This window comes from Cryptotermes secundus, unplaced genomic scaffold (assembly GCF_002891405.2).
Source record: "Cryptotermes secundus unplaced genomic scaffold, Csec_1.0 scaffold75, whole genome shotgun sequence".
Lineage (NCBI taxonomy): Eukaryota > Metazoa > Arthropoda > Insecta > Blattodea > Kalotermitidae > Cryptotermes > Cryptotermes secundus.
The window spans coordinates 361,183-373,927 of NW_019737390.1; the positions used below are offsets into that span (position 1 = coordinate 361,183).

General features: G+C 39.2%; 1 protein-coding gene across 1 annotated transcript; it reads left to right on the plus strand.

Moving 5' to 3' along the window:
• Positions 1–4,249: 4,249 nt before the first annotated feature.
• LOC111870240 (elongation of very long chain fatty acids protein 7-like) lies at positions 4,250–12,745 on the plus strand. The gene is made up of 6 exons (XM_033753742.1): positions 4,250–4,434; positions 4,840–4,920; positions 5,299–5,355; positions 7,548–7,653; positions 9,288–9,424; positions 12,455–12,745. The coding sequence occupies exons 1-6, from the start codon at positions 4,429–4,431 to the stop codon at positions 12,614–12,616; spliced, it is 549 nt and encodes a 182-aa protein (XP_033609633.1). The 5' UTR covers positions 4,250–4,428; the 3' UTR covers positions 12,617–12,745.

Sequence of the window (12,745 nt, forward strand, 5' to 3'; positions counted from 1 at the left end):
ATATTAATGTATGCACGGTAACACATCTACTGCTATTAAAGAACATTGACCGACATGCAAACAATAAACCTTTCTTTATTGAACGTTGTGTGACAGAATAGAGAGAATTCTAATTGGTAGGGGCCTTCACCTTCGAGTTAGGCAAAATGTGTAACTTTATCACTATCGGCATTATTTGCCATCAACAGCGTTAGCGTTACGCATGCGCAAGTGTAAAGAAATTGAGTAAAAAATTCCGAATGTGAATGTGAGGCTGCAAGAGGGATTACACCTGTTGGAAGGATTGAATTGGTGAGGGTAAACCAGCTTACAAAAAGTTCCAGCGGTATTGTGGGCATTGCAGTAGCGTTATGGTACACGGCAAAGGGTATTTGGGAAAATCAGTGCCAAAAATATTGTGCCAAAGATAGCAGTGCTCATATGTAAAATTTCTGGTGTATATTGGCACTGATAGTGCACTTGTCCTACGACATCAAAAGAATTCTGGATGTCACAACAGTGCTGGAATTCACAGTGACAGTGGTAACATGGGGATCATACTAGCGCTGAGATACACAGAGACAGTACTACTTCGGGGATATACGGGAGCAGTGAGACACACAATGCCAATGGTACTTACTGTGTGGATTGTAGAAGCGGTGAGACACACAGTGTCAGATGTACTGTGAGGATGAAAGTAGCGTTAGATGCACAATGGCAGTGGTATTGTGGAAATGCTAGTAGAGTTGAGAATTAGAGAGAATGGGGTGCTCAGGGTATGGTAGTAGCGGTGAGTTGCACACTGACAGTTGTATTGTGGAATAATAACGTGAGATGCAATTTACGAGTGCTATTGTGGGGTCGGGAGTAGCGGCAGATACACAGTATCAGTGGTATCGTGGGGATGATAGTATCGTGAGATAGAGCCAGCTGTATTATTGTGATAATAGTGGCGTGAGATACACAGTACCAGTGGTATTGTTGGGATAACAGTATCGTGAGATAGAGCCAGCTGTATTATTGTGATAATAGTGGTGTGGGCTGCACAGTACCAGTGGTATTGTGGGGATGACAGTATCTTGAGATAGATAGAGCCAGCTGTGTTATTGTGATAATAGTGACGTGAGATACACAGTACCAGTGGTATTGTGGGAATGACAGTATCGTTAGATAGACAGAGCCAGCTGTGTTATTGCGAAAATAGTGGCGTGAGATACATAGTACCAGTGGTTTTGATGGGCTAACAGTATCGTGAGATAGAGCCTGCTGTATTATTGTGATAATAGTGGTGTGGGCTGCACAGTACCAGTGGTATCGTGGGGATGATAGTATCTTGAGATAGACAGAGCCAGCTGTGTTATTGTGAAAATAGTGGCGTGAGATACATAGTACGAGTGGTTTTGTTGGGATAACAGTATCGTGAGATAGAGCCAGCTGTATTGTGATAATAGAGGTGTGGACTGCACAGTACCAGTGGTATTGTGGGGATGACAGTATCTTGAGATAGATAGAGCCAGCTGTGTTATTGTGATAATAGTGACGTGAGATACACAGTACCAGTGGTATTGTGGGAATGACAGTATCGTTAGATAGACAGAGCCAGCTGTGTTATTGCGAAAATAGTGGCGTGAGATACATAGTACCAGTGGTTTTGATGGGCTAACAGTATCGTGAGATAGAGCCTGCTGTATTATTGTGATAATAGTGGTGTGGGCTGCACAGTACCAGTGGTATCGTGGGGATGATAGTATCTTGAGATAGACAGAGCCAGCTGTGTTATTGTGAAAATAGTGGCGTGAGATACATAGTACGAGTGGTTTTGTTGGGATAACAGTATCGTGAGATAGAGCCAGCTGTATTGTGATAATAGAGGTGTGGACTGCACAGTACCAGTGGTATTGTGGGGATGACAGTATCTTGAGATAGATAGAGCCAGCTGTGTTATTGTGATAATAGTGACGTGAGATACACAGTACCAGTGGTATTGTGGGGATCAAAGCATCGTGACATGAATTGTTGTAGTGAAATATCCATTGCTATGACAATTTGCAGAAGCATACCGTTAAAACGAATCTACTATTGTCTCATCGTTATATCAGGATTTATTCAATTTCATGAAAATGTCCTTTGTGTTTCAGACCCTCTTCTAACAACAACATGGCCTCTGTGTGCAAAAAGCTTTATGCTGAGTATAGTAAACTTTTCTATTATCTTGCAGGTGAGATATATTTAATGAATAGATATATATTTCCCTTAATAAATATATCATCGTGTTGCCTGTGTTTAAAATAAGTGAGCCTAAGGAAAGTATTTACTTACTTACTTACATCTTACAATTCATTTTAATATTATTTTTCGTTTATTCCCCTTACTGAGCTTATGCAACGCGTTGGTGTTAAAATAAAACAAAAACAAAATTGGTTCTGTTTATAGTCGAAGGCGAGATGTTCATAGCTCAGGTTTTATAGTTCTTGCAGATCTTAGAGGAACGTGGTGTATGGTACAATAGGCCGTAAGTGACTGCAGTACAAGGGAATTAGTCCCACCCCACTAGCAATAAAAAAATGTGTTATAACGGGCAAATGCATTCCCTTCTGATCCCTCCAGAATTTTTCAACCAAATCTTACAGGAGAACCTGATTGTTTCATGCCTTGGGGAGGCAAAGTGAGTTTGAAATACTTACAGGCATATGAATACCATGAGTACATTGACAAAATAATCTTATGACTATCGAATGAAAATACGAAGTTTAACTACATTAAATGATGATGATTTATCATCGTTCTGGATGTAAAGTATAAACAGGCCAACATTTCGTATTTTCTTGTTTCCTATGGCGCTACAGCCCCAATTTGGGCCTTGGCCTAACTCCAAGAAACTCTCCGTTTCACTTCGGTTTACTAAATCTCAGAGATTCAGTAGGACTCCTTGGACGAGTGATCAGCTCGCCGCAAAGCCTCTACCTCAGCATTTCCTATAATTTATCTAAAACTCTTTAGTGTAAGTAAAATCGTTAGTGAATATCCTCACGCAAGAAATGTCCTGTAGTTTCAACGAAATCTAATATATGGCACTCATGGGGAGCACTGCTTACAAGTTTCACAAATTAATACTAACTTCTGCGAAATTAATAACATATTTATATCTGTAAGTAATTTTGGTTATTAATGACTACGTTCCCTCAAAGGTATTACAGACAGAGACGTGGTTCTCTTCAGATTGCACTGGACGTCGCATTTTCAATCTTCTCGAAGCTTCGTCGTTAAGAGTTTCAAATACGAAGAGTTAATTGAGAAATTCAATAGTCTATCGAAGAGATGTAATTAATGTCATATTTTCTGTGATATGTTGTTGAATAATCTGATAGACGTTTCGAAGGAACGTGCTTTCTTCAGAGTGGCTAAGATTCAGACAGAAGACTCAGAATCTTTGGCATTTTCGACTTTGGATTTGAGAGAGCAGGTTCCTCTAAAATGTCGTTAAAAATGTAGCAGATTACACGGCGTCACATTCTGGAAAAAAAAATTATCTTCATTGTTATCACCCTGATAACCTCTCATATTTACCTCAATTTGAGTATTTAATAAGTTGATTGAAATTATATTAGGTCTCTCCCCAGGAACTCCAATTTTCTTAGGGGCTAGGATCCTTCATTTACTCAATTCTACATTACAGAATATATTACTTGTTGAAAATTTCACAGGTCTTTCAATATACGTTTTCTACAAGAATCAATTATAAACTATTTCTCTGTACCTCGTATCTCATATAGCTGTAATAATTTGCTATCGTAATTTCCAACCTCGAGACGTCAATTATAGTATTTCTACCGTGTTGCAGATCACAGGAGTGACGAATGGTTCTTGATGGGCTCTCCTTGGCCTGTGATCTTCATTGCCATTTCCTATGTGTACTTTGTGCAGAACCTGGGTCCCCGTTTGATGAAGCACAGACCTGCCTTCAACGTGGAACCAATCGTTCGGGTGTACAATCTGATGCAGATATCCATGTGTCTCTATCTCGTTTACAAGGTAAGTCACACGAAGTAAGGTAACATTTTACAAAAATGAATTATGAAAAAGCTAGTTGTAATTAATTATTACTGACTGGTTTGTTGATTTATACCGTGGGAATTAACCACGACGAGCAGAATGCAGAGAATAAGAGAAGGAACGAGTCGACTGCTGAGTGCAAGAGGAGCGAGTGTTGGTGTGAAGCGGGCAACAGAAGCAAGGCGCGATCTTATGTTGCTGCTGGGGTAGGCAACCTCCAGATGTGGAGGGTAAAAGTCCAATTTTATGGAGAAATAGATGAGTTGTAATCTGTCTCTCCATCAAGTCGGACATTTACACAACGGAGTCGCCCGTCAAATTGTATTAAATATTAAATAATAACATACAACATAACAACAGGCCTCCGAACACCATATCAGCCATTGTGTATATAATATGTCGGTATGAGCCTTACATATACGTATTACGATTACAACTGCCAACTTCCAAATACCATCACATATACAATATTTAGATATACTTTAGACTATGTAACTTGTTATTTAAGACTTCAATATTATTTTAATTTATATTTTATATTCGGTCATATCATTTTATATCATTGTATATACTTGGAAGTTTAGCACTGTATACTATATTTGACATGCAATTCAGTAACGAAAAGTTTAATGTATTTGCCTGATGATGGCCTTTTGAAGGCCGAAACATGTAGAAACATTATCTCCTAGAGCTACGTACACATATTATTGATTGTTGTGTTATGACGGTGTTCAGTAAGAAATAATATATGATACACAACAGGACGCATTGTTTCTCGGCAGTGATACTCAGCCGTACTTGTTACAGGCACATGCTTTGGGATGGGGAACAAAATACCACGTGTTCTGCCAGCCTATTGACTATTCCAACACAGAAACAGCCACACAGGTGCGTGTGTCTCATTAATAACATCTGAACCTGAGTCACTTCACATTCTTACTCTGTATTTGTTAAGGTACTGCTTTAATATAACCAATCCCCTGTTGCATTTTAAGTTCTGCCTTACAAACCACTCCCACTGTTTAACTTCATGCGAGCAGTAAGAACAGATCTAGTCGATTCAACTCAATAGTAATACAGTATTGCTCTGCAAGTGACTCAGTCTCAGCGAGAGTTTTCCTCGTAATTCAATATGCTATATTTCCTAGTCTCACCTTCGTGAGAAGACAGTGTCCATTCTGCTTTTACTCTTGAATTTATCTTTCTGTAAAGTTAGACATTCCTCATTATTTCTGTATGAAATCTGAACTGGAATTATCTGTGCAGATGGCAAGAACGGTGTGGCTGTACTTCATACTTAAAGTTGTTGATCTTCTGGATACGGTAAGAGAATTTTATTAGCAAAGTAAGTTAGCTTAGTTATTAGCTTAGTAAGTAGAGAGACTAACGTAAACGTTTTGCTTGTTGCGTAACGATATATCAGTAGGGAGGAGTACAGGTTCTCTTCCAAATCATAGTGTGACAGTCCTCAAATTTAAGATCAAAATGGCTACCAAGATGTCAGAGAAGCCAAAATACGTCTGCTAATTTATTTAAAATAATTTATTGTGACATATAAAAAAGATCAAAATATAATCTCAGTTTGAATGAACCTTTTAACCCATGTTTTTTCTCGACAAAGAAAACACGATCACTTTGTTGCATGTCCAGCATTTCAGAAAGATGTTCGCAGATGAGTTAGCTTTCAAATCATAGTTCGAACATACAAAAAAATATGTCCAGATACTACCTGGAACTGACCGAAATGCGGCTTTACGCTCTATTTGAAAACTTCAGTCTATTGGTATAGAAAGGCTCACAAGTTATAGATCTCCAGATATCATCAAATTTCAACAGAATTTATTCAGACACTATGAGAAATATCATGCTCCGATAACAGTAAGCTTATTAACGATTTATGCAGTAAGGAAAAATTGGTAAATAGTACCAATTTGTAAGGATGGAGAAAAACTGCCTGCAGAAAACATCCAGGCCTGTCAGTGTTATCGGCTTCACACACTATTTTGTGCAGTATTGTTCTCTCAAAGTTGATTTCGTTTGTAGAATAAGTTACAGAGGTTCGTCTTAGAGTTCTACGTAATGTATCAACTATTGATTAGATTTTCTACAGATGCTACAGATCAAATTGGAGTATAACAGGACAGTATATTTGATATACATAAACTCCCTCAAACCGTAAGTCTCGGCTATGAGAAACTTTTTGCAGAATGTTTAGTCGATCAGAGGGGCCGCGCATTTGTGGCTCGCTAGAACGCTGAGATCGTGAGTTCAAACCCCACCAAGGCATGGATGTCCGTCTGTGCGTTTTATTCTGTGTTTGTGTTGTCCTGTGTGTAGGTAGCGGCCTTGCGACGGGATGATCACTCATACAAGGAGTCCTGCCGTCTGTATAATAATGATTATAAAACTGAAGAAGAGGCGAGGACCCAACAAAGGGCTGTATAATCATTAATGAATAAATGAATGAATGAACGCATGAATCTGAATGAATAGATGAAAATGAACGAATGAACACAGCGTTATATATATCAGAAGATAGAAATTTCATGTAAATAATTGTTCTACCTACTGAAAATAAAAAAATCAAACACAGGCGAGTCCAATGCATGCAGTCAGACGCAGATGTTCTCACAGAAATTCATAACAAAGCTGAACTGAAAATTTAAGTATTCTCTCTCTCTTTCATCTTGCTTTTGCTCCCACTTTGGACCATAGGGCATCCGTGAAACGTTTTGTTTCTCTTCAGTTTCTTAATCATATAAACATCCGGTGGGACTTCTTGGACAGGAAATCAGCCCGTCGCAAGGCCGCAACCTGCACACAAAGCAACACAAACACAAAATAGACTTACGCAGATAGCCATGCCTCGAGTGGAATTCCAATCCACGATCCCAGTGGTGAAGAGCGCACACATCTCATGCCTTAGAGCGCGGCTACTGTGATCTGAAATTTATTTTTTTTTCCTGGCACTACAGCCCCAGTGGGCCTGGGCCTACCTCCATGAACTTCTCCGTTCACTTCGGTTTTTCTACATCTTACACATTCGGTAGGACTCCTTGGGCGGGTGATCAGCTCGTTGCAAGGCCTCTACCTGTACACAAACATCCATGCCCTGAGCGGGATTCGAACCCACGATCCCAGCTTCCCAGCGAGCGAAGACAGTACATGCTTTAGACCTCTCGGCTACCGTGACCGGCTGCAATACAAATATTACCGTCTGGTAATTCCTGCTATCTCTCTCTAAAATTCTCGAAGTTGATTTTGTGTATTCATTTAACATTATCAGGCATGTGTAGTATAATAGTATAGTGCGCTTTGTTTAATAGTGAGATATTTAGTATACATTGCGCGCTTCAGTTTAGCAATTAATATGTAACTGATACTTGCAGACAACTTAGAAATCCTCAAGTGTTGCCCCTGATTGTTTAATGAGCGGCAGTTTTACAGCAGTAAGTAAACACCACAACACAGCATATAGGGGAGCTAACCGAGTTCTATTTTCATGTTGATTGTAGGTATTTTTCGTTCTTCGGAAGAAAAACAACCAGATATCTTTCCTGCACGTATATCATCACGGCATGATGGTGATCCTTACGTGGGCTACGACTAAGTTCTTGCCAGGTAATATTCAGTTATATGCCACTGTTTCCTACCACTAATATCATAAAAATGCGTTTTTCTCAAAAACAGCCTCAGTGAATTTAATTAATTTTTGACGAATTATGGAAACCGTACCTGTAAATAAAATTGCATAGACAGCGCCCTCACTAAAATGACGACACTCATACTACGGGGACAAAAGTAAACCGAAATGCGAATTATATCGAAACGGGGTTTCGTGGTGGGACGGATTAAAATTTTGTTCGACTTTCAATAATCACTAATGGTCTATGGCGACACAATCGAATTGTTTTCAAGGTAAAGTAGTTAAGGTTAATCATGTATGAGAAGGTATGTGCAATGTTTGCACTTTTATTTTAAACCCCCCTTTGTAAATATTACATTTTCACATTAGCGACCCACTTGACATTCTTGTTCTTCGTCACAAAATCACAAAATTTGCTTTACCATTATCACTCCACTAAGAATAACCATTCCTATGTTGTTCTCTGGGAATTATTGGTTTCCTTCAAAAAACTTGGATTAAGACCCTTGTTTCGCATATGTCGTGTACAGAGATAATTTTACAAAATCGTTAGCTGAAATATTTCTTATTTTTAGACTACCCATCCACATTTTAATTTTTCATAGATATGTTGTCTTCACTTGCTGACACCCGAGTTGACTGTTTCTAGATTACTTTCCTTATTTTGAACTAATAAAAGCAGGCTTACGTCTGTGTGTCTCTCTGTGTGTCCCCTTATTAACTTCTGAATCACTGAAGCAATATTTATTACATTCTGTATATATATAATATTACTTGAGCCCATTTCAGAGGCATAATTCCTAAATCCCTTCCATCAGTCTGTGTGTGTCTCTGTGTGTCACCCTGTCGTTGCTAGGTAAAGACTCGGTATGCCGCTAAAATGACTATACAAGCAACAGTAGAATTGTTGGAGACGTCGTTTTATGTGCGGTCCGTGTCGAATCAAAGGAAAGTACATGATTAGTTTTTCCAGAACTTGTTGTTTGTGAGTGCTAAATTAGTTCTTTAATATTAAGACAAGAGTACAAATTGACTGGTTTTGTGAAAAGAATACGCTGAGGAGATTGTTAGAATATACGAGGGACAAAGTAAAAAGAGTGTAGAAAATTTGAAGAGTGTCATAAGTGGTACTCTTCAGCAAACCTTAACAGAATGATGAAGTCGCCTGTAACACGCAAAGTGGGGGCAAGATATGCATAGAGAATTTTATGGGAAAACCTGAAAGGAAAAATTATTTGGAAGATCTAGGCGTAGATGGGAGATTAATATTAAAACACACAATGGCAATGAGTGAGGAGACAGAGAGTGGATTTGCCTACCTCAGTATATGGAGAAGTGACGAGCTGTCAGATACATAAAAGGCGGGGTGTTTATTCAATAGCTGAAAGATTATAAGCCTACATCTTTAGTTTTATTAAAAGTAGACAGATGATTAATAACGAACATTCAATTGAAGAGTAATCCAATTAACTTAAAAGAACACTCCTTTCCATCATTTTACAGAACAATTTGCGAAACAAATATGGACCTACTGTTACCCCCCCCCCCTTCTCGACGCCTTTGAGGTGTGGCGACTGGGGTACGCCTCAGTTACATATTGATTTTACAGGTGGCCATGGGACCTTCTTGGGATATACGAACTCCATCGTCCACGCTGTTATGTACGCCTATTATTTCATCACTTCCATGTGGCCGGAGTATAAGGGCAGCTTTTGGTGGAAGAAGTACATTACTCAGCTACAGATGGTAAGCAAACAAAATCTTCCTCTCGTCCAAAACATTCCTTCGAATGTGGAACATTATTAATGCTGTTGCTTTTCCTTCCTCTTGAAAGGTTTTTCCTTCACACGCATTAAAGTCTCTTTATTTACACGAATTGCCTTATTTTGTTTGAAGTACATATGCAAGCTCACCTAGCTATAATTTTATAGCTACAATCATGTTGTTAATATTGGCGGTAGTTTTATTTATTTAAATTTACAGTAAATTTTATGGATGGGGCAGGAAACATATTTTGCTCTGAAGGAAGTAAGGACGGATTTCGATACAAGTGCAATTATTTATAAAAAGGTGAGTATAGCCGAGTACAATTGCAGAGCACCTGGACTATTTAGAGGCTTCGTGATGGCATTCCCACTGCAACTGGAGTACCAAAAAATTAAGTTGGGTTAATTCGAATATTTTGATACGAAAGTAATACAAAATTGACAAGCATTTGTTTCTATTGAAAATTGTCTGACACAAACAGATATTAATGAAATTCTTCACAATGTGCGACTGTTAAGCTTTAAGGGAATAAGGGAAATAACAGGTGAATGAAAGACTTCAGTCACTGACGGATAAAGAAAGAACCATAAATCTGCAGAATATGGTAACAGATACCGCATTATAATAAATTAAAATCGTGGTCCAGAAGCGAATACAATATCAAGTAGAGTGCAGCACTCCATAATTCGAAAATCTGAGATAGGGGCAATTTCAGGTACCAGAAGTTTCAGGGTACCAGGCGTTCTTTCCACAAACTGATAAAATGATTAAACACAACAAATATTACACAAATATTACGAGTATACTACTTTCAGCAGATTGGCAAAATGCCAACAAGGTGGTCTTTTAGCGGGCCAAGCAGATGGAAGCCACTAAGTGCCAAGTCAGGGCTGTAAGGCAGATGTCCAAGAAGTTCCCACTGTAGTTCCTGAACCCTCTTCTGGGTTGCTCGCGCTGTATGGGGCTTGCATTGTCATGTTGAAGCAGTACTCCTCTTGCCAGTTGGCCTGAAGGTCTTGTGCGAATTTCAAACCAGCGCTTCAATAGAATTTTACAGTATGATGCAGAATTCACATTTTCACCACTCTTCAGAAAATTGGCTAACAGCACTCCCTCATAATTCCAAAACACAGAAAACGCCTGTAGCGTATCTTTAAACTTTTTCGGTTGAAGGTGAATTTCTATATTTCCATTTCACTGAATCGCGCTTTGATTCGGGTTGATAGTGATTCACCCATGCTTCATCCAAACAACAATCCTGTCGAGCATACTCGTATATGCTCCTTCATCCTTATACCGCAAGAGACGTTGCAAGGACAGGCCCATTGGGTTCAATTTTTCTCGATCTTTCAGTTCTCTGGGCACATACCGTGCGCACATTTCCGGAATTTCAAATTATCATGCATTATGTTCTATGCTAACCCATGGGAACACCCCAGTGCAGTTTCTACGCTCTCTGTTGTTATGCTCCTGTCAGCTCGAATCAACTCTTCCGCTGCACAGTGGCTCCTGTCGCAATCTCAATCGGGCATCATCTGCCACCCTCTGATGTCCTTCAGAGAGTTTCTCGACCCAGTTATGAACCGCTTCATACGATAAATACTTCCCACCGTAAACAGAAAGCATTTGTTTATGAATATTTTTGCACTGAGAATTCTTGTCCACAAAAGGCGCGAAACAGAAGACTGCTATTCGGTAGTATACTTCTCCAGCACGGTCGCCATTTTTACTACTGAAACTAGTCTCTCACATTGAGCATGAGCGTCTGCTACCTAGGTTGTTATGAAGCTAGACTCTGCTGCTACCTAGTGATACATAGATAAGACTTATTTCATCCATTACAGTTGTTTTACTTCAATTTGTGACATATTTACTGACTCCCTCGTACATTCACTTAAATAAATGTAATTAAATTTTTCAAATAAACAGATGAAACACAGAATATTAATAAGCAAGCCAAACACCAAGAAAGTAAGCTCTTCCAAATACCAGTGAAAAGGTCACTTGGAAGTGTTAAGACTAGGTAATAAAAAAATAAAGCTATCCCTGTAGCAGACAGTAAGGCCCATAGGGTTGTCAGGCGTAGATGCTCCAAAATTTTCTAGACAGTCGGCTCACAGATGGCAACAAAATTGTCAACCTTAGGTGCCGGCCGCCCTTTTCTCTCAAGAATTTTCCTGTTTTTAATTTCGTTAGAGGCTGTATTGACGCCAGTGCCATAGTGCGGCTGGAAGGATTAGGTAAATTGAAAAAATTCACCTCATCAGGACTCGAACCCGCGACCTTCCAGCTTGTAGCATAGTACCTTAATCAGACCTTACCAGACGACGGAATGATATTAAAACGTGTTATATTGAGTTATTCATTTATTCAGCACAGAGGGGGTCGGTTTCCCCATGCACCGCGACTAATAGTCTATTGTACGTCCCCCTTTAATTTCTACTGTCGCCATACCCTACCAATACTGGAGCCCGTTATCTCCCCTTTCTGCCAGCGAGGTCCGCCCTCTACTGGCATTGGTACCCGATAACTTCCCCATCTACCGGAGGCATGGGAAACTACTTAGGCGGGAAATATTTTGCCTAATTTTGCTCAGAGAACTCCTAGAGACATGAGGTTCTTTTACGTGCCGTAAATCTACGACACGGGACCCACGGCTTAAACTCCCTCCCGGAGGACTTGTTCCTTGAATTTTTCCGCCCTTAAAAATTCCACGACCTCCGCCGGATTTGAACGTTACTCCTAGACTACAGAGGCCGCTAAAACGTGTTATAACAAATATTGAGGATGAAATATTAGAGATGACAACACAATGGCTTTTTTTCGTGAACAAAGGACCTTTAGTCAGGGTTCAGTAGAAGCAATGTCGGCATGGAGTTTATCACATTTCCCAGTCTGCCACATGTTTCCCCACACTATTCGCTTCACTGTAGTTTGCTTGATTTTGTTCCCAGTATTTAATATATTTTTGTGTTCTATACAGATGTATTTATTACTGTTTCCTTTCAGATTCAATTCGTGCTGATTGGTCTACATGCGTCAACAGCTTTAGTGATTGAAAACTGTGAATATCCAACATTTATGGCCTTAACAATGATCATACAAAGCATAATTATGTTCAAGCTGTTTTACGATTTCTATCAAAGAGCTTATGTGAAAAAGATCAAATAGGGCATAAGTATTCACTTCAATTAAAGCACATTTTGCATTTTTTTTTCACCTCTGAAGGAATATATTACAGCTGCATATCATTTTGCAAGCACAAACTTATAACATGTACTTCTCACATTTGTAAGTACA

Coding starts and splice junctions, on each gene's coding strand:
- LOC111870240 (XM_033753742.1), top strand. Junction 5,356..7,547: donor TTGTTGATCTTCTGGATACG/GTAAGAGAATTT, acceptor TGTTGATTGTAG/GTATTTTTCGTTCTTCGGAA. Junction 9,425..12,454: donor ACATTACTCAGCTACAGATG/GTAAGCAAACAA, acceptor GTTTCCTTTCAG/ATTCAATTCGTGCTGATTGG.